We start from the raw sequence: 21,257 nt of genomic DNA, 5'->3' as shown, positions 1-21,257 counted from the left end.
GCTATATTTATGGCAGGGATGGGCTCTCCCAGGCAGCCAAGCAGGGCTTTATGCAGATCAGGCTCATTCATAACCCCGGCACAACGAGGAACGCTAACAAACGACTCCGCTGCCAGGAGGTGACACAAAGGTCTTGGAAAAGGATCTGCAGCCACGCGGGCTGTACCTTGAACACACAGCTGAACACAGCTGAATTTCGGGAGGCAACTCCATCATCACAACATGTGAACTGTTCCTGTGACCCTCCTGCTTGCTCCATGCGCTGCAATTATTTAATAAAGATTTCTGGCTTCCCCGTTCCCCCACCAACGCCCCACACGGGGATGGTATCTGCACGTTAACCTACCCGAAGTGACAAGGAGACAGCAGAGCAGTGTGAGATGAGGGGCGAGGACAGGCTGAAGCTCCCATCCATCCGCGGTGTCAGGCAGACAGCAGCAGGCCCAGCTGGAGCCAGCCCCGTGCTGGACCCAGCCATGGGGGCACTGCAGCCACTGCCAGCCCTGCTCGCTGCTGGCTGCAGGGGAACGTTTGACCTTGAGCGTGAAAAATGCTGCGAGCAGCTCTCCTCACGTGGGGAAAGGCAGCTATTCCAGAATGGATCTCTGGGTTTGTTAAACGAGCGCAGTGCCATCTGACACAGCACAAGGGGCGGCTCCTGTCCCTGCCCCACACCTGCAGAGAGCCGTGTCCCACCTGCACAGCTGCCAGCAGCGGGGCAGGGCCCTCTGTGCCACCCCTGCCCCAGCCCTGCTCCCTCCTGCAGCTCCCGACACATTTCCCAGCCGAAACACGGATTTCTCTTGGTTAGGTGACCCAGAGCCACCTGTGCCTGTCCCCAAAAGGTCGCAGGCTCCAGGTCAGACCCCTCCAGCTCCACCAAAAGCCCTGTGGTGCCACCAGCACATCTCCAACTGCAGGACGTATCCCTAAAATGACAATCCCCTTTTCCATGGCATCTTCCAGAAAATATTTTCTTCATGTTGGTATTTTTGCCTTTCATGCTTTGCAATACATAGACCTCTAAGCAAGCTGCAAGAAACAATAAAATCAGAGAAAGCTGTCAGCAACTAAAAATGTTCTGCCGCAGGAAAGAGCTACAACTTTGAATTTTCACCAATTTTAATGGAATGGTTTTAAGAGTTCTCCAGTAAAAAGGGCTAAAAGCAGTTCCGAATTCTTCACAAAACTCTGAAGCCAATTCCTGCAATGTACCTTCCTCTCCAAATTATAAAAGTAAGAAGTAGGGGGAAAAAAACCTTCTTTCCTCACGTTCTGCAAAGCTGTAGCTTGTTTTTGGTTTTTTGTTTGTTTGTTTTAATATTGTTTAAATTGACTATCCTCCTTAAGGAAGTAATAAACAATTAAAGCCCTGTTCAAAGTAAACAAAAGTATTCCAAAGACACAACTCATGGAAGATACAATTTAGATCCAAGACAATTGCTAACAAACTCAAAACACAGCAAGCTGGAAAAATTGTATACATTGCAGGTCATGTTATCATTCAAGGGCTTCCACAGTCCCTGTACTCAAACACCTCCTTGACTGTAGCTCTTCAAAGTGATCTTTAAAAACTAATGAAAAAGATAGGCAGATTAGAATTAAAAATTGATTTTTCCCCCAGCGTCATATAAGCAGGAACAGGACGGCACGAACATACTTCAAAATTTATGATTCAGGTTCCATGAAATAATTTCCCAGTCAACTTCTGTCTGCAATTGCACAAGAAATGGTTCTGGTTATCTGCATTTGCAGCAGCAAAAATAATCAACCCCCTCAAACACAGACAGGTCCTGGGCAGGCAGGATAAAGGAAAGTGAACTGAAATATACGAACATTCAAGTTTATGTTTCAGCAAAAGCTCAAGTGCATTTAAGAGTGAATACTTATCTGCAGAAGCTGTCACTCACACTCTGGTCCTATCATTAAAAAGGAAATAATCATTTACAGTCATATAAAGAGGCTCTCGCACAAGAGAGACTGGAATTGGGAAGTTATGATGAGCAAACACCACATTACACACAACTTCCAACAAATTATTTGTTCATTTCCAGACCTGTAAATCAATCTGGCACTAGCTCTGTATTTTTGAATTGCTTGGAATTTGGTTATACTTTCGTTGTCACACTAATCAGGATGCAAATAACACCAATTCCAATATTTTAATTACTGAGCTTTAGAGGGGGGAGAAAATATTGGGGTATGTACGGGAAGTATTCACTCTTCTCTTTCCTGGTCTTGTCAAATATTTGTTTAGTTGTAGATACGTTGATTCTCTGCTAACCTGAGAAATCTTGCATCAAGATTTTAAGCAAATAAATAAGTATAAAAAATGCAGAGATTATAAATTAGGGCAGACAAATCTGTATCTAGACTCGTGCCTGCAAAGAGCATTCTATCAATATAGCGAAATGCTAATCTCCTAATTAACAACCTAATTAGGTAATTATGGCTTTGCAGAGGGATGCCTAAATGAAATATGACAACATGGTCACCTCTTTATATGGCACCTGTGGGCCTTTTCAGCTGTCACAGCCGAGAGTGCAATATCAATTTGAACAGATGACAAAGTGTTGTCATTTTTCATTCAGATATTGCGCTGAACGCCGGATCCAGCGCTCCCAGCGCCGCTGCTGCCCGGCTCTGCTCCCTGAGCACGGCCAAACCCCTCTGCATTTCACTGTCCTGATGGAGCTGGGTTCCTCCTGCTGTCTGCAGGGTCCCACACACGCAGCACAGCTGCAGAGCCGCTCGGGGCTGACCCACCACCGGAGCCCCCTGACCCAATTTCACAGCTCGCGTGTGGGAGAATCGCCGTGCAGGAAAAACAGCTGAGCTCATGACTGAGGCTTAATTGCTGCTGGCTTTGAACTAACAAAACAAAACCAGAGGGCCCTGTAAATAACACAGAGCATTCATTTCACTTTTATTCCTGCTGAACACTCTTTTCCAGGCAAGCAGCAGCCCCTGTCCAGGAGAAGGTGAAGCTGATGGACTTTGCACAGAAAGCTGGGAAGGAACACTTTCAACAAAGGTGCTTTTCCATGGAACACTTTCTGTCACTCATATGCCTAAAATGCTTTAAAGACAATTTGCTGAGCTTGAACATTCCCAAAGGCCATCAACCTGTTGGAGCGGGTCTGGAGGAGGCCACAAAAATGATCAGAGGGATGGAGCACCTCTGCTGTGAGGAAGGGCTGAGAGAATGGGGATTGCTCATTGGAGAGGGCCCAGGAGGGACCTAATGCAGCCTGCAGCCCCTGAAGGGAGTCCACAGCAAAGATGGAGCGACACCACACACAGGCCATGGAGGGACAGCACACAGGGAATGGCTTCCTCTGCCACAGGGCAGGGATGGATGGGATATCAAACCACTCTGGGATGCTGTGATAAATAAAATACCTTGTTGTAGAGTGGAGAATGATAGCACAGTGCTCAAATATCAGACTGGAGCTGCTATTTTCACAGTTCTCAGCGTGATATTCAAGAGCCTAAAAAACCTAATAAATTTCATAAACATCAATACAAGCTTCAATTTTAAAAAATAACTGAACCAGGAAGCTTCACCATTTTACCTTTTAGCCTGTTTGCGACTGAGAAGTTTGGGTTTTACACCCACAGAAGTCCCCAGGCTGGCAGCAGCTGCCTTGCCTGGAGCCAGGACAGAGCAGGGGACACGATGAGGGTGCAGCCAGCCCAGGGGCTCAGCACAGCCATGGCACAGCTCTGCAGCAGCACCAGGAGGGTCGGGCACTGCCAGGCACAGGTGCCCTAACCAGCAGCACCTGCCAAAACAAACACTTTGGTCCTGGTCACTTTCTTTACGTTGTTGCCATTCCACTTCCGACTGCATGAAAATATTTGTATCGCATTAAAAACATGATCATAATCTTATTTTTTAAATATAGCAGCATGCAAGCTGCTTCTGACTTAAGAAACACTCATGATGATCAGACCTACTTAAAAATGCCTGAGACCTTCAGCCCCTTTGGGACTTCATGTCAAATGGAACTGGACAGATCCACATTTCTTCACCAAAAGATGAATCCCCTGTTCTCTGGCTTTTAATTTTGGGTCTGTCTCTTTCAAGAGCACACAAAACATATTCAAGGAGCTTTGTTTTGCTCTCAGGATAATGGATTTAGATACAGCACTTCTCAGGCAATAAGCAAACAAGGTAGGGATTGCCCATGTGCTGTCTGGGATACGAAACTGAGCTGGCAGACAGTGAACAACAAGGCACCGCAGTTTGATGGAGCCCCTCAGCTCACACACACACAGGGTTAATATCAAAACTTTACAGCCTGGAGTCTGTGTCAGACTAACAGAAACTGTGCACTAACAGAAACACCCTGGAGACAACCCTGCTACAACCCCTGAGGCAGCCCTGCCCTGCACGGCGGGTCCCAGGTGTGGGACAGGGTCCCAGGTGTGGGACAGGGTCCCCAGGTGTGGGACAGGGTCCAGGTGTGGGACAGGGTCTCAGGTGTGGGACAGGGTCCTGGTGTGGGACAGGTCCCACCCAGTGTTAGGCAGAGTACCAGGTGTGGGACAGGTCCCCAGGTGTGGGACAGGGTCCCAGGTGTGGGACAGGTCCTGGTGTGGGACAGGGTCCCCAGGTGTGGGACAGGGTCCTGGTGTGGGACAGGTCCCACCCAGTGTTAGGCAGAGTCCCAGGTGTGGGACAGGTCCCACCCAGTGTTAGGCAGAGTCCCAGGTGTGGGACAGGGTCCCCAGGTGTGGGACAGGGTCCCACCCAGTGTTAGGCAGAGTCCCAGGTGTGGGACAGGGTCCCAGGTGTGGGACAGGTCCCACCCAGTGTTAGGCAGAGTCCCAGGTGTGGGACAGGGTCCCCAGGTGCGGGGCAGGGTCAATCCCTGAACAGGAACAAATGAAGACACCAGAGCTCCATGCCCATTTCTCAGCCAGTGTCACTTGCCCTCGGATGCCAGAATGAATTGTGGATCCCAGAAGGAATTCCCTCACACAAAGGGCCGTCCTGGAAGGGGCTGCCCTGGGAGGGGGTGCAATCCCCACCCTGAGGGGCTCAAGGAATGCCTGGAGGTGGCAGTCAGTGCTCTGGCCTGGCTGACAAGGTGCTGGTGAGTCAGAGGCCGGACTCGATGATCTCAGAGGTTTTTTCCAACCTCAGTGACTGTGTGATCTCCAAAAACAGTGGCCATATGGGAATGGGCAGCTCCTGCACGGGGCTGTGACCAGCATGGTGCTCCTGTGCTGTGCCATTTGTTGCCATAACTGACCTTTCTGTACAGGTGTGTGCTTTTCACGCTCACAGCTTCGAATGGTCCGGAAAATTTTGTGCTACAGAACACAGATCCCTGTGCCAGGCTGCTTCACCTGCAGAGGCCTTCACTGATCCAAAGGAAATGCACAACAAGAATGTAGCTGTTACTTGTTATTTTAATATTCGTTATTTGTTATTTTAAATTTGTTACTTGTTGCAATTGGGTGAAAATTTAACTAACCGATGAGGAAAGGGTGTTACAACAAAGACCTGAAACACGATTGATACAGAAATTGACTAAACTGGTTCTCCCTGCTTCAGTTATTTCTGTACAAGTCTATACGTACATGCTGATCTCAATTTATTTTTAATCTAACCTAAAAAAGTGTCCGTGAATGGAGCTGTTCTGAATTTGGAAAAGTAACCGAGAGTCTAATTCCCAGTCTTGCATCTACCTGACAATCCCCCGACGCCTAAAACCGTCCAGAACACTCGGGATATCCAAGCTCGGCATCTCTGTTCAGTCAATTTCCAAACTTCACTAGCACAGAAACCACACATTGCTGGGTGTCCCGGACACCGTTCCCGCTGCCCGGTGTGCTCCCGGCACCGGCAGGCAGGTGCAGAGCCGGGAGCCCCGTCCGCACCGGCATTTGGGCGTGACGCTGCCCAAAGCGCCGCCGGGAGCCGCGGGGCGGGCAGAGCCCTCGGTGCGGCCGGGACACGGGCACGGGCCGTGTGACCGGGACACATGTCACGGCACCGGGATGGAGTGACCGGCGCCGGCCGGTGCCGCGTGCCTCCCGCTCCCCCGGGGCATCCCGGGCTCCCCGCCGGTCCCGCCGCTGCACCGCACTCACCTGGCCCCGCCACCCATCGCTGCCGCCGCTCGCCGGCCCCGCTCCGCCCGCCCCGCGCTGCGCTGCTCCCGCCCCGCCGCCGGCAGACGCGCCCGGGGAGCCCCGGTGCCCCGAGCCGCGTCCCGGGCAGGCTGGCAGCCGCCGCCGCCGCCGGTCACGGCATCCCGCGGGGCCCGCGAGGGGCTGACAGCGCGGGCAGCCCGGCCCCGGCCGCCCCCCCGCCCCGCACTTACCGGCGCCGCCGCCGCCGCCGCGGGGCCGCGCAGCCGCTTCCGGGTCCGGGTCCGGCGGAACGGGCGCGGGGCCGCGCGCGACCCGGAAGCGCCGCGGCCGCGGAAATGACGGCGCGGAACGGGCGGGGCGGTGGCACCGGCGGCACCGGCGGCGCGGAGCGGCCCGGGCGGAGGCGGTGCGGGCGCGGGTCACGGGCTCCGGCGGGCACGGCCCCCCCGCCCCTGGTGCCCGGGTCGGTACCGGGACACCCGCGCGGCGCTCACCGGTGCCGCCCGGCCACACACAGGAGGCTTTTCTCACGGGGACCGCACCAGTTTTATTTCCAATAAAAGCACCGTGCTGGTAGCGCGCGGTGTACACACACAGAGGGATGAACCCCACGCACGGTCGCTGCTGCCCGTGCCCCAGGCCGTGAGCAGCGTCCCTGGGTCACCCCGGGCTCCGGGGCTGTGTCCACCCGGCTGCCTGGGCGAGCAGGGGTGCCCAGCCACACCGCCGGCCTCCTGGAGCCGCAGCTGTTCCCAGCTGTTCCCAGGGTTCCTGTGCCTGGCCGTGTATCCCTGCCGCCTTTCCAGACTTGCTGGTGCAGCCTCCGCAATTTCCTGTGGAAGTAAGGACACTCGTTAATTAATCCCCGAGGAAAGGCTAACGTGGCAGTCTCAGCAGCTGCCTTTGAGAGGGACAGTGGACAGTGTGGCACAAGTGCCACCAAGGGCCTGTGAGGAGCAGGTACCAGTGACTGGCACTGCAGAGTAGGGCAGGAGCTGGAGCTGCCCCAGCACAGAGCATCTCACAGGGAGGTGCCTGAGTCACTCCAAAGCTCTGGAGTGACTGGACTCAGCCTCCTAAAACAGTACCAAAAAATCACCCAGAACAGCAGCTTTCCGCTGATGTGGTGAGGCCCAGCAGGTCCCTGCAGGGGCCAGGGAGCCCTCTCCTCTTTGCAAATGCATTGGTGAAATAATCACAATAATACCAATTTAAAATGCCTTTGGGGTAGCATTCTTAGTAAAACTGGATAACACTGAAAACTCACTGGCTCAAGACAGACAATGGTGGAGTACTTAAGATGTAAAGTAATTGAAATATGAATGAATTCACTAATTGCATGGGGGGACAGTGAGAGCACAGATTTGTTGACCAGGAGCCATCTCCATCTGCACCAGCCACACCTGACCCTGGCCAGTTGGTGAAAGGTTCCAGTGCCATGCAGGGCCCGAGTGACGGCGTGGGATGGCGATGCCAGCCGGGACTGGGGGAGCCAAGCCTGAGGCATGAGCCAGAGCACCAGGAAGGTTGGAGGATGAGTTTGGGCACACTCCACTGAGATCGTCCGTCACAGACAGAGCACATTCAGCACACTGAGGATCGTTTAAGGGCCGCTGTGACTGTCCATCGCACCTACAGCAGCCTTCCTACGAGGCCTCCGTGGGGGCAGCTATGTGAGACACCACCAGAGTGTGCGCAAAATGGACCAGGGCTGAAGGAATTTGGAGTGAACGGGGCAGTGTCCCACGGGAGGACAGCCTGAGGAGGGGTGGCAGCGACCTACAGGGAACCTCTTAAGAGAACGAACTCGTAATTACCCTGGGTGCCTGTGCTTTATTCTCTTCCCATTTCCGCGGTTCTGTGCAGATTTACACAAAGATAATTTGCAATGACGCCGGTAACGCACGGTCCGAGCCGTGGGCTGTGTCAAAGGCTCCTGTTCTGTCCCGCAGCTCCTCCGCGGGGACACGCTCAAATCACGGGCCGAGGCACACCGGCCCGGGACCCTTCATCCTGCGCCGGGCTCCATCGCACGGCCGCAGCTGCCGGCCTCGGGGCAGGCTCGGCCTTGCCCGACTCCCGGGAGCTCGGGAGGCACCGGGGCTCCATCGCACGGCCGCAGCTGCCGGCCCGGGGCGGGCCCGGCCTCCCCCGGGAGTTCGTAGGCACCGGGCCTGGCCCGGCGGGACCGCGCGGGCCCTGGCCGCCGTCACCACGGCAACGGGGGCGGGGCCCGTGCCGCTCGCCCCGCCCAAGCCGCCGTTCGAACGGCCCAATCACAAGTTCCTCAGGCGGGGGCGGGGCACGAGGCGGGGCGGGCGGGCACGACACCATCTTACGCGCGCTGATTGGCCAATGCCGCCGGCAGCTCCCGCTCTCTCGCACAGCGATTGGTCATCGCGCCCGTCGCTCCCGCACGAGGCCACCGCCTCCCGCCCGCCCCGGGAGCGCGGGCGCCGCTGGGCCCGGCGGGAGGGCCGCGCGCGCGGACCGGGGCGGGCGGGGCCCCGCGCGAGGCGGGGCGGGGCGGGGCGGTGGGACCGCCCGGCGGGGCGGGGCCGGGCCCGGGCGGGGCGGGGCCGGCGGGCGGGGCGGGGCCGGCGCTCCGCTCCCTCTCGCGCGCCGCTCGGCTCCTTCACAGGGTGACACGTCTGCGGTGAGTGAGTGGCGTTGGCAGCCTGTCAATCCCTCACCGGAGCGGCCATCAAACAACATAAAACACGCGCGGGCACCGGGCGCGGGGCTCATAAATTCCGGCGGGCCGATATTTTTGCACATTGCTTTGCAGAGAGTGTGTAATTAATTTTTTTACAGTTCTTTCCCCGTTATTTCCGCTCTTTTCTTTGCACAAGTTCAAACTTTTGATTGCTGCTGTCTCACCCCCGTGCACAGACTTGGGATCGTTTGTTATTTGGGGGGGAGGGCGATTAATTTTTTTTTTCCCTCTGTGATTGTGTTTTCTTGGCTTTTTTATGTTGCAATTTGGGGGTGGGGGTGTTCGCTGGTTTGTTGTGGTTTTTGCTGTTTGCACCCTCCCAACTTCTGAAGGATTTGAAAGCGAGTTTTTTTGATTTTGTATTTAATTTTTTTTTTTTTTTAAATTTTGCCTTTTTGCAAAGAAGATTTTTGGACAAGTGGGGAAAGACATAAAAAGCAACAATAAAAATAAATAAGGAAAAAAAAAGCTTTGGAGGAAGATTGTACCAGGAAAACCTCACAGAAATCTGCTCAGCTCATTTATCCGAGGCACCAATATGATGATGATGAAAGAAGATTGTAACTAAAGAAGAGAGTGATTTACTGCCCTGGGAAGGAGAAGAGAGTGGAATAAACAGCTGAGATCCGGTCAAAACACAAATACTACATTTTTTTGTTATTGTTTTGTTTGGCTTTTTTTTTTTTTTTTCCTTTTTTCGTGGTGTGTGTGCAGAGCGCGGTCAGGAGCGCGGCACTGGGACTGAGCGGGGCAGGCGCTGCCGTGACCGCCCGGAGCGCGGCCCGGCCCGGAGCCATGGACGATCAGTCCAGGATGCTGCAGACTCTGGCCGGCGTGAACCTGGCCGGGCACTCGGTGCAGGGGGGCATGGCCCTGCCGCCTCCCCACGGACACGAAGGGGCTGACGGCGACGGCAGGAAGCAGGACATCGGCGACATCCTCCATCAGATCATGACCATCACTGACCAAAGCCTGGATGAGGCACAAGCAAAGTTGGTTTCGTCTAATTAAACCTTGTCTTTTAAAAAAATTATTATTAATATTATTATTTTTTAAATTATTTTTGGTGTGTGTGTGTGGTTATTGTTTCTCTCCTTCCTGCTCCTCTGCAGAGACCCGGAGTCTCACAATTAAGAGCAACTTCTTGGGGCCGTAAGAAATTTACCAGCAGCCAAGGCAGAGCCAAGTTGCTATTTAATGATTTCTTTCCTTAAAAAAAAAAAAAAAATAGATATGATAAATGTAGAAGTGTGCGATGGTTCTGCCGTCACTGTGGCGCGGGAGGCTGTGGCTGGTCCCTGCCGTTCCCGCTGGACACTGTCCGGTGGATACCGGCCTTTGCGCCGCCGTCCATCCGTCTGTCTGTCCGGCCATCCCTCAAAGTACAACTTTGCCTCTTTCTTTCTTTTCTTGTCTCAAAGTGGCAGCAGATGAATTATAAATCTGACCAGATATTGCTGCAGGAGAGGGTGTGTGTGTGTGAATAAAACCCGAACCAAACCCTGGCTGTATTAAATCACAATAAATACAAAAACAATGTTAACTCTGTACACCTCCCCCCCCTCTCCCCAATCTCCTTAATAAATCAGTTCTAATATCGCAGGACGGGGACGAGGGGGGTGGTTTTTCCCCCTCGGTCGGGCGGTGTTTGCACAAAGATAATTCCGCATGAAAGCGAAGCGGGATGAGGGAGGTTCCGGCCGGCCCTCGCTGCCCGCGGCCCCGGGACCCCCGGCCGGGGGGCGAGCGGCCCCAGCGCGGGGCTGGGGAAGGCGCCATGTTGCTGGAGCCCGGCGCTAACCGCTTGTCCTGTGCTCTCTTGCAGGAAACACGCCCTGAACTGCCACAGGATGAAACCCGCCCTGTTCAGCGTCCTCTGCGAGATCAAGGAGAAAACAGGTACGGGCCGCCCGCGCCGCCGCCGCCGCAGCCATCTTAGCGCTCCCGCCCGCGCCGCGCCGGGCCCGGCGCCTCTCACGCCGCCGGGGGCGGGGGCCGGGCCGGGCCGGGGGAGCCCCGCGGGGCCGGGGGCACCCGGCGGCTGCTGAGGCGGCGGGAGCGCCGTGAAAGGGCGCGGGGGTCCCCCCGCACGGCCCCCGCGGCCCCGGAGCGCCCGCGCCGCCGTGTTACCGTCAGACGGTGTGTGAAAGACATGCCGGGGCGGTGTGACCGCGGGATTTAACCCCGGCACCGGACCGGCAGCTCCGTGAGCGGCGGGGGCGCCGAGCCGAACCCGAGGCGGCCCCGCCGTGGGCGCCCCGACCCCGCTCCTGTGCCCGGCGCTGCTCCGGCGCCTCCCGGGCGCTGGGTTTTTAAACGCCAAAATTATCAAAAATCATCTCAAAAGTGCGGGTTTTTTTGGTCTTCATTAACGCGACAGGAATAAACTCCGTGCTTTTCTTGTGGGCATTTTAGGAGATTTTTTTTGCAATTTTTTCACATCACTGAATTTATAGAATTTTTTGTTTGCTTGTTTAAAGAAGAAAATTCGCAAAGTATTCTGCTTTGTATTATGAGAACAAGGACATTTAGTGAAAATAATATTAAATGAAAGTAAGAACATTTAACAATAGTAAAAACATTTACCAATAACAAAAACATTTATTATGATTGGATTTAAAAATGAATAGCCAATTATTCGCATATAGCTTAAGCCATTGCCTGGCTTTTTAGCTCTATGTGATACTCAATAACATTCTGCTTAATTCCACACTGCAAAAATAAACCTGGATGAAAACAACCCAACGTGAAATCATTGCAAATCTAGCCGTGGAGCCCGGAGTGAGCGGTTCTCTGTGAATTATGGTGCTTTATGTCCAAGGGTTTCTTTGCTACCGGGGATCCACTTCAGTTCCTGCTGACAGCTAAGCACTAGGGTATTGACTGTGTTGTGAATATTAAGATTGATTCTGCTTTATGTTGCATTATATTACCCGGGATAAGGGGAATGATCCCTCTCCCTTCCCACCTACCTACGTTCCACCTCGGCCGGCTCGTAACCCCTTTCCTTCGGCTCGTGTTTGTTTCCTGCCTTGCCCTAAACTTCTCTGCCCGTCCTGCTCCCGAGCCAGAGAGCAACCTGCCCTCGGTGTTGAGACATTTGCAGGAGGCACATTTCAATTAAGGAGGCAGGCGCAGGTCCCGCGGTCACTTTGTTTGCAGAGCGCTTAGCCTCAGTGTTTTGAAAGGCAAGTGTAGTCAGCCACATGTCAGAGGTGAGCTGCGAAGAAAGCCCGAGTCCTTTCAGCAGCGGGATTACTGGCACAGGGTGTTGGTGAGGCCGCCGCCGTCGCGCAGGCGAGGGGGACCTGACAAGAGGCTCTGTGGTCTGAAACCTTTCGGGAGATTTCAGTGATAACTTGTAAGTTGGGAGCCTGCATTTGTGCTGCAAGAAGTCGAGCAAGTTTTCAAGTTACCTCTTTTGTGAGAACCAACAAAGAGTGAAGGCGTCTGCCTGCCCAAAGGCGAGCTCCTGCCAGCCCCGCAGCACGGGAGGGACACGATTAATGCTCTGAGTGATTGATGGAGATGGATCCACACCTCCACCAAAAACTCTTTCCGGAAGGGGACCTTCACTCAGGGTCTCCCAGTTGAGGTGAAATGTCTGTTCAGGCTTTACTTAGTGTGCTAAAGCAAAGAAAACGTGAAAATAAATTGTAGCCCGTTTTCTGGAAGCTGTTCTCGGAGGGAACGGCTCAAACAATTCCAAACTGGAAGCTCGAGGAAGGGTCTGAGATGCAGTTAAAGCAGAGATGTCCCTCTCTCCGTGTCTTGTGGTGCGACAATCGCCAGGTGCTTAAACCTGCCTCCCATGGGGTCATGTGCTGGTGTTTAATTCTTCCTGATCAGAACCAAAGTTTACCTGGGTGTGGGAATTGCTGTGATGGCTTCATCACTGCCTTCCGCCAGAGGTGAGGAAGTCATGTCTGTTCAGAAACAAGTAATGTGATATTTAAGTAATTTTTATATTGAATTATGTATTTATTTGCATTTTAGTAGTTTCAGTACAGTCAGCAAGGACTTTGTGAGACTGGATGGGAGAGAGCACAAGGAGTAATCCTCAATTTGCATGGAGCCACTCTGGCACTTCCCAGCAAGGGTTAATGGATGCATCTCATTTCTGAAAGCCTCACACAGGGTCAGGAGCTGAAGATTTTTATTTTTTCTCCCTGTGAGGTATTTACCATGTACAAAGCAAATCACTGAGTTACTGAATTTAGCCTGACATTTCTTTTTTAACATTTTAACATTTTCAAAAGTGCTGCATAATACATTTAAGTGCTTTACAGCTATTAATAGCTGTGTGTATTCTGAGAGGCAACCACAAGGTAGCATGGTGTTCATAAAGAAACTGCCACCTCTGGCTTTAATTAGTTCAAAGAAAAATTATACCAGAGTTCTTTGGAAGCCCCTCCAATAAAGAGGAAGATGAGCGAGTGAGGAGCCGCTCATCCTTTGGCTGTGCTCTGAGGTGTCACTGGGCACACGCTCACATCTGTTGCATACCTGTGTCACACTCCGCTTCCTCACGTCCTGCCAGAAGGAATCAAAAACTGATTTGCACCATCGTTTGGTTTGTTTTAATAGCTCTTTTTTACTGACTAAAACACCTACCGACTGGTGATTTTATTAAGTTTTCTCCAGGATGTTGCTCAACCTGGGGTCATGGTTATTCTTACGGAGAAAGAACTGAAAATATATTAATTCTTGTAGTCTTAAAATGTCTTAGAGAATTGCAATTATTTCGCAATGGAGCAACATATTATTAGGTCCTGGACTGTGCCGATAGATAATTTGGGGTTTTGTCTTTAAAAGTCATTTGTAGGCCAGGATCACACATTTATAAAAATGTCTGAATTCGTGTGCATAACGGTGCACACATCTACAGTTATTTATTTATTTATTTGTTTCCCCAAGTCCAGCAGCAACAATGATAGCTGCCAACCAACCCCGAATTTACTGTCACCACCACCCCTAAATAGCATTCATTTCCTAGTAAAGCCTAATGGCATACATGATGGTTTGCCAGATTTGTGGCCTTTGTGAGGCTTATAAGCAGGACTGACTTGGGAAGATCATAAAACTTAATGAACTTCTCGACTGCAGGAGGTGTCCGCAGGGGAAGCGAAAGGCCTGCTCGGCTGCTCGGGCTGCTGCAACTATTTTTTATGTCTAAAGAGAGAGGATGAAAATGTTCATTAAGAACGTTCTCCCCTTGCATGGATTTCGGTGTCAAAGAATGAATAAAAAAAAGCTCTGGCAAACCTGACAAACCGCGCGTTAGCCACGGGGTTAATTCCTCGCTGTTCGCGTGTAAGTTACCTTTATTTTTATTGCTACAGCTGTGGCCAGCCGTGCGCTGTGGTGGCAGGGCTGCACGGCTCCTCATTGATGAGGAGCGCAGGAACGCCCCTTGTCAATGCGCTGCGGGGCTGCGGCCGCGGCCGGGGCGCTCCTTGGAGCAGCCGTGCCTGTGGTGGCAGGGCTGCATGGAGCCTGCACGGCTCCTCATTGATGAGAGGCGCAGGAACGCCCCTTGTCAATGCGCTGCGGGGCTGCGGCCGGGGCCGGGGCGCTCCTTGGAGCAGCCGTGCCTGTGGTGGCAGGGCTGCATGGAGCCTGCACGGCTCCTCATTGATGAGGAGCGCAGGAACGCCCCTTGTCAATGCGCTGCGGGGCTGCGGGGCTGCGGCCGGGGCGCCCCTTGGAGCAGCCGTGCCTGTGGTGGCAGGGCTGCATGGAGCCCGCCCGGCTGCTGCACGGCTCCTCATTGATGAGGAGCGCACAGGAACGCCCCTTGTCAATGCGCTGCGGGGCTGCGGCCGGGGCGCTCCTCGGAGCAGCGGTGCCTGCGGTGGCAGGGCTGCATGGAGCCTGCACGGCTCCTCATTGATGAGAGGCGCAGGAACGCCCCTTGTCAATGCGCTGCGGGGCTGCGGCCGCGGCCGGGGCGCTCCTTGGAGCAGCCGTGCCTGTGGTGGCAGGGCTGCATGGAGCCTGCACGGCTCCTCATTGATGAGGAGCACAGGAACGCCCCTTGTCAATGCGCTGCGGGGCTGCGGCCGCGGCCGGGGCGCTCCTTGGAGCAGCCGGCCCTGCGTGCCTCTGGCACGGCGGGGAAATGTTAACCCCTGCCGGCACCGTGGCGCTGGAGCAGCCGGGCGCAGCGCTCTGCCCTTGCCCTGCACCAATTGCAACTTTTCCAGCCAGGGTTTAGTGCGAACAACTCTCAGTAATGCGCTGTAACCCTCAGTCCTGCCGGAGCATGAGAGGACTCGGATGGAACAATGGAATGGCACTGATAGCATACATACATGTGCGTGTGTGGGAGTGTGTGTGTGCATTTTGGCTATTTCTAAATATCAGCTGGGATGTTATTGTTACTTACTCTAGCTCTTTAAAATATTTATGTACAGTCCTGTTTTTTTTTTTCAAGCTGCTAAATACATATTTTGTTGTTCCCTGACTACCTGAAGAAGTCAGTGCTGGGTGTCTGTGTGCATCCAGCTCAGCTTAAATTGTTTAGCTTTTGCTTCCATCTCATGCTTCAGTACCAAGGTTTGTCACCGACCCAGTGGTTGTACTTTTGAATGTATTTTTTTAATTGCCAGCAGATGTATTACAAATGATGCCGTGCAGCAGAACGTTTGGTCGTTTGCACTGTCCTTATGGCAATGACATTGCTTTTCTTCATAAATGTCCTACTAGGAAAAAATAAATTGAATAAAGTGTCTTGGTTGTCATTTGGTCATCTGTTTCCAACACATTCATTATCAGCAGCCTGGTTCTTTGGTGGATTTCTACCAGGGCACTTCTCTAGTTGAGAAAATGGCGATTTGGTGATTATGGACATTAGAGAAATTTGTGGTATTTTGTTTCACAGAACCTGAGGCTACACCTTACCTTCAGTGTTTCCCATTGCTGGTGCTCCTTGTTACATTTAAATACCCATCTTCACCTTGAGTACTGGGATTAGTGGTTCCAGAGATTTTTTTTTTTCCCTTTCTGTAGGGGATAAATTTGGCCCTACTTGTCAATACTAATTTGGCCAGGAGCAGGGATTTATTTTATTTATTTTATTTTATAGCTGTCTTTCATGTCCTTCCATTTATTTTTGAATTCTACACATTTGCTTGCTTATCTGAAATACCAAATTATAGCAGTTACCGTGTGGTGTATTTTAGGATGCTTGTTGTAAGTTAAGGAATTTTTGCATTCAGAGATAAATTATTATCATGGCATGTAGGGAATGCGAAACAGTCTTTTTTTTTTTTTTTTTTTTTTTTTTTTTACAGGATTTAACACATTTATCAAGCTCTGTTCCTGCAGCTTTCAATGGTAAAGTTGTATGATATGGATATTACGCTGTCTTTTTTCAATTTAAACATTGATTTGTGTGAAGCATTAATATAATGATATTTGCAGTCTACCGTAGACAAATATAAGCAGAATTAGACACTGTAAATTGTTACAAATGCAAGGCAATATTTAAATCCGAATGAAGGCTGCATTAATGATTGCGGAGCGGCCCGGTTCGGACGCGGCCTCGGGCTTGGGCTGTGTTCAGTTCCGTGCCCGTGCGGCCCGCGCTGGCTCTGGCTCGGCGGTGTTCGCACGGCGGTCCGGTTCGGACGTGGCCTCCTGTTCTGGGTGTTTTCAGTTCCGTGCCCGTGCGGCCCGTGCTGGCTCGGTTCGGACGCCGCCCCAGGTTTCCAGTTTTCCGGTTCCCTGCCCGTGCAGCCCGTGCTGGCTCGGTTCGGACGCCGCCCCAGGTTTGCAGTTTTCCGGTTCCCTGCCCGTGCAGCCCCGTGCGGGCTCGGTGCGCGCTCGCTCGGCGGCGGAGCGGCCGCGGCTCCGGGAGGGCGAGCCCAAAGCAGCGGAGCCCCGAGCGGAGCTGGCGGCCGGCGCCGCGCTCAGCCCGAGCTGTCGGAGCGCGATTGACACCCCGAGAAGAATGCTTTGTTTGTTTGCTCAGCAGTCATGTTTAATGCTCTTCGCTTATCAAGGTGATCAGCATGGTTCAGATAACACATGCCTGACACCGCCTGCCTTTTCTCACCAGCGTGTTGACCTTTTGTCACGTTTGCTTTTCTCTGGTAGGCAATTCCTGGCTTTAAGTGTGAATGGAGTAAATAATTCACATCAATATTTAATATAAATTATTAAAGTTTCTGTCAGCTCTTACAGTTCATGCTTTTATAGAGTTGGAGTAGTTCATCAGCCAAACAGATGAATTGTGCAGCTCAGCTGGACATTAGAGCTCCTCCATCGTGCTGCCGGGACTGAGGGAGGAAGCAGGGAATTAAATAGGAAAGGTAATGCAGCCTGCTCCTTCAGCACTGGGTTTTCAGTAATGCGCATTCTGTAGGAAGGCTCGAAGCGCCAGATAAATATCCAGCATAATTTATTTTGTTATTACTGTACTTTTTTTCCCCCTTCGTGTTGCAAACGGAAATGCAGAAAACCCCACTGCCCCCCGGCATTTTCTTCTACTCTTTGTTATTGGCCTTCCCTTGGTGCTCCAGGCCCTTCCTGGGCTCAGGGTGGGAGTACTGGTGTTGGGAGGTAGGGTTTGGGTGTTTGTTGTTTTTTTTCCCCTCGGTGGTCTATTTCATTTTTAAAGACTGCTGCGGAGCCCTAAGGTGATGAAGTTTCAGGGTTTTTAGACCTTGTTTATAAATTACAGTTTATATTTTGCAAAGTGACCTGTGATTGAATGTGGATTCTAAAAACATTTTTTAAAGGAGAAAAGCTCTGATCTCTGATTGTAACAGCTCAAACGTGTTTATTGCATCAGGAATTGAATAAAAATAGCATGTTTTCCATAAAAGCATACAGTAAAAATCATTATGCACTTACTTTAATTTTATGCCCTTTTAGGTGTTTCAGTTCTTTTGTTAATGATCAGTTCAGTGCGTGTTGCACAGTCACAGGGACTGCAACAATGTGAATCACTGAATATCCCATGTAATACAAATCCATCACCTGGAAGGGAGGTGGGTTTGTATCATGTGTTTACAGGTCAAACCCTTTTGCTATACTTCAGTCATGCATCAACATTTAGAGCCAATCTCTCATTCCTCATTGTCCAGCAGGTGGCTTTGTCATAGATTATTTAATTTTTAATCATTTATTGTAAGTGGAAAAGGTTATTTAATAATATTATCCTGACGGCATTTTTTAAAAGAACAACAGTTTTTGAGTATGTCCTGTGGTGTATGACGGGGTCAATGGAAGCATCTAGAGAGCTTCAAGTACACAATCTAAATTAAGATTCTAAACAGGCATTACAGATGCTGGTAACTTTGGCAATTATCATTTTGTTTGGTGAACAGTAGTAAAACAGTGTGCGGTAAAAGTGTTTAGAGAGAGAGGATAAATAAATTGAACAGTTTTGCAATGCAAAGTGGTTTGTGGTGTTTTTGAGGATTTCTTGGCTCTTGCTTAACTGCTATTGTGAAGCCTGGAGCAGATTTTCCCATTGCTAATGCCCTAGAAGTATTAATTCACTTTGATATGCTAATTAGAGGGCATTATGCAAGAAATGAGATTAAGTGGCAGCATGAAGCCATTTGCCTGTCAGTAAATTGAGAGCTTTAGCATCAGGAGGAGCTTTGTTTTTTCTGAGTTTCTCTTGGTTTTGCATATAAATAAAATTGATTGAAAGGTCTAGAGAAGCTTCTAGAACATTGGTGGTTCTTTTTCTCCTTCTATGATTATTTAAACTTCATGTTAAAGCCTTTCTCTGAATATTAATTGATCTAATGGGAGATACTGAACATGAAGAATTTCATTGTATTCTCAGTTACTGTATCTTAACAAAAGGAAAGTATTAGAATTCTTTGTGTCATCTGATTTTTGTGGGATTATTTTAGATATATCTTACAGCTTTGTATTCTAACGTCTCTGCCTGCTCCCAGCTGCTGTGCTGAGAGCTGTACCTGTGTGGAGGTGGTTTTGCCAGTTCTGCTGTTTTGGGGATTGGTGTGAGGGCCCAGCTAGCTGAGGGCAAATGGAAGGCTGGGATTCCTGGCCAATAGGGCTGTGGACATTTGTCACCCCCGCTCACCCACAGCTTTCCCACCATTTCTGATGCAAATCACACATGTATTTTCCTTCCTTTAGCAAAGAAGGGGTTGTAATATTGACCATAGATTTTATTCAACTGTCAGAAATTGTGTTAAAGTAACATTAAGGGATTGACTTACAGCCATAAGAGTGAGGGAATTTAGAGTTAATAGTTAAACTCTGCCCTTAACTCAACTCATTGAACCTATTTATTAGAGCATATATGATACATAAGATCACTGTGCTGAGACCTCTGCTGTAGCAGGATGCTCCAGGATGGCTCAAAGATGAGATGTTCTGATAGAGTTCAATTTTCCCTTTGTTTTTTGAGGATTGGAGTTCTGGTGTGTGTGTGCATGTGTGGTTTTCATTCAGCCTCTGAGTTGCTTTGCTACAGTTTTGTGATTAGTTTTGCTTTTGCAATACTGTTTTTTAAAAAATCAGAGAAGTAATTCTGGAAACGGAACAAAAATTTAGCAAAAAATAAACCCAAAGCAAACCCAAGCCGAGCCTCTCTAGTCCTCTTAGCCTGAGTGCAGCAGAGTGGCTGTTTGAGTGCCCATCTCCTCCACAGATCATTGTCGCAAAGTCAATCAGGGGAGCAGTGCTGGAGTGACAGTGCTTGTTATGAGCCCCAATAGTTATTTAAAAGAAAGGAAAAAGGATAAAAAAATGGCCCAGAGCTGCGTGCGGGGGCCGTTCATGCTGGATGCACATGCTCTCCCTGATCCTGGCAGCTGAAGTCTATCGCTGTTGGGAAATTTTTAACATGAAGCACATGAGACACAAAGCGCGGCGGTTTCCCCGGAGCCACGGGGGTTCGCGGCGGCGCGGGACGAGTGGCACGTGCGCTGCGGGTCCCTGCCCGCCGTGCCCAGCCCCGTGCCCGCCGTGCCCAGCCCCGTGCCCGCCCGGCTCCCCCAGCGCCGCTCTCATGGCAAGCGCCACGGCCCTGCTCGCCCACAGCTCCCCGGAGCCCGGCCCCAAGAATCCCATCAGCAATGTACAACCCAAAACTTTAGTTGTCATAGTGAACCTTTTTGGTACTGGAAGGGACAGAACATCACCCGACACTGCAAAGTCAGTTCTCACAGGCAGCTAAAGGAAGCGTTGCTGGGCTCCAGCTGCTCGTTTTGGGTTTCAGATTGTCGAACAAAAGAACTAAGTAATGAAAATGTTCTGAAGCCAACCTTAACTTTACCAGTAGACCCCTGACAGGGTTGTTTCAGGAGAAGATGGTGGTGGAGAGGAAATCCTGGCGCTGCTGGTTTGAGTCCTGGTGCTGCTGTTGGCTGGGGAAGAAAGCTTCCTCCCCAGGTTTCTGTAAGGGATGTGGTGAGGAGGGACGAGGTGACCTCGGTAGGGCCGACCCTGAGCTCGGCCACCGCCTCATGGAACTGAATGCAAGAGCTTGCTTCTCTTATCTCTAAAATGGGAATGCTATCTGTCCCATTTTTTGTGAAGGTTGTGTTGACTTGGTGCTGTGTGTTAAAAAGGAATATTTTTATCAACTGTTGGGTTTAATTAAAATTGTTATGTCAGAGGTAAATTTACAGTATCTGCTTCATTCCACTTTGGCCGCAGATGAGTTGTACCTCCTGGAGATGAAGAAATTAAGCTTTCTTTAGACTTCTTCTTTTCTTGGCTTTAATCAGGAATGTTTTTTACTCCATGGTTAGACCTTTCTTAAAGGATATCAGGGTTTGGTGCCTTGGTGGTTGGCTTGCTCAGTACAGAAGGAGAAGGTTTGCTCCCGTCGCTGGGGACCGGTGCTCTCCTTGTTCAGTAGCTGTTCAAGGCAGGTTGGCACACTCAAAAGGCTGTGCCAGACACACTTTCTTATATTTGTTGATTAAAGAAGGAAGCGTGCTTTTAGCGAGGTTTGTAATTACAGAACACCCAAATGTTTGCTTATTTTCTTTCATGTGAGATCCTGGTGGCGTGATTGACTGTCACTAGTAAGAACAAGTTACAGTAGATTGTGCAATGATTCTTATTTGACTTCAAGGATGTATTTATTACCATTTTTGTACAAATTATACTAACATGAAAAGTTGTGGAAATGATTGTGCACTAGATAAGGTGATACATTACAGGAGTGGTTGGGTTTATGGAGCTTTATGCCGAGGTTTTCTCAGAAATTATAGCACAGTCCTGTCACTATAAAACCTGGAGATACACTTGGTAATAACATGCAGTGGAGGGATTTTTAGGATTTCACTTGTTATTCAAATAGAGGGGGAACTATCAGTTTTTCTACCTCGTATTTCTTTCTTGTGTTGCACTGGGCGAAGAGGGGAAAGGAAGCCCGAGGACGGCAGAGTGGGCACTGGGGTGTGGGCACCACAGCCCTGCCCGACGCCTC

The 21,257-nt window shown here is 50.9% G+C and overlaps 2 protein-coding genes across 12 annotated transcripts in view; one reads left to right on the top strand and one right to left on the bottom strand.

The window, feature by feature from the left end:
* Positions 1 to 6,418, bottom strand: part of MAPKAP1 (MAPK associated protein 1) — an 82,155-nt gene extending 75,737 nt beyond the window's left edge. For 2 of the 6 annotated variants that reach the window (XM_064727889.1, XM_064727890.1), the window contains exon 1: positions 6,339 to 6,417. The gene's annotated coding sequence lies outside the window, so the exon portion shown is untranslated. Of the gene's footprint in view, positions 1 to 5,261; positions 5,277 to 6,105; positions 6,125 to 6,338 lie in introns of those variants that run through there. The other 4 variants (XM_064727894.1, XM_064727892.1, XM_064727893.1 and 1 more) reach the window with 4 other exon arrangements.
* A 2,262-nt stretch (positions 6,419 to 8,680) lies between these two features.
* PBX3 (PBX homeobox 3) overlaps positions 8,681 to 21,257 on the top strand; it is a 107,804-nt gene continuing 95,227 nt past the window's right edge. For 2 of the 6 annotated variants that reach the window (XM_064727442.1, XM_064727437.1), the window contains exons 1-2: positions 8,700 to 9,816; positions 10,650 to 10,723. In XM_064727442.1, the coding sequence (XP_064583512.1) occupies positions 9,620 to 9,816; positions 10,650 to 10,723 (271 nt within the window). In that variant the 5' untranslated portion in view covers positions 8,700 to 9,619. Of the gene's footprint in view, positions 9,817 to 10,649; positions 10,724 to 21,257 lie in introns of all 6 variants that reach the window. The other 4 variants (XM_064727439.1, XM_064727438.1, XM_064727441.1 and 1 more) reach the window with 4 other exon arrangements.

Source organism: Zonotrichia leucophrys, chromosome 17 (assembly GCF_028769735.1).
Source record: "Zonotrichia leucophrys gambelii isolate GWCS_2022_RI chromosome 17, RI_Zleu_2.0, whole genome shotgun sequence".
Taxonomy (NCBI): domain Eukaryota; kingdom Metazoa; phylum Chordata; class Aves; order Passeriformes; family Passerellidae; genus Zonotrichia; species Zonotrichia leucophrys.
The sequence above is the reverse complement of the archived record's forward strand: the minus strand, read 5'-3'. Positions and strand labels throughout refer to the sequence as shown.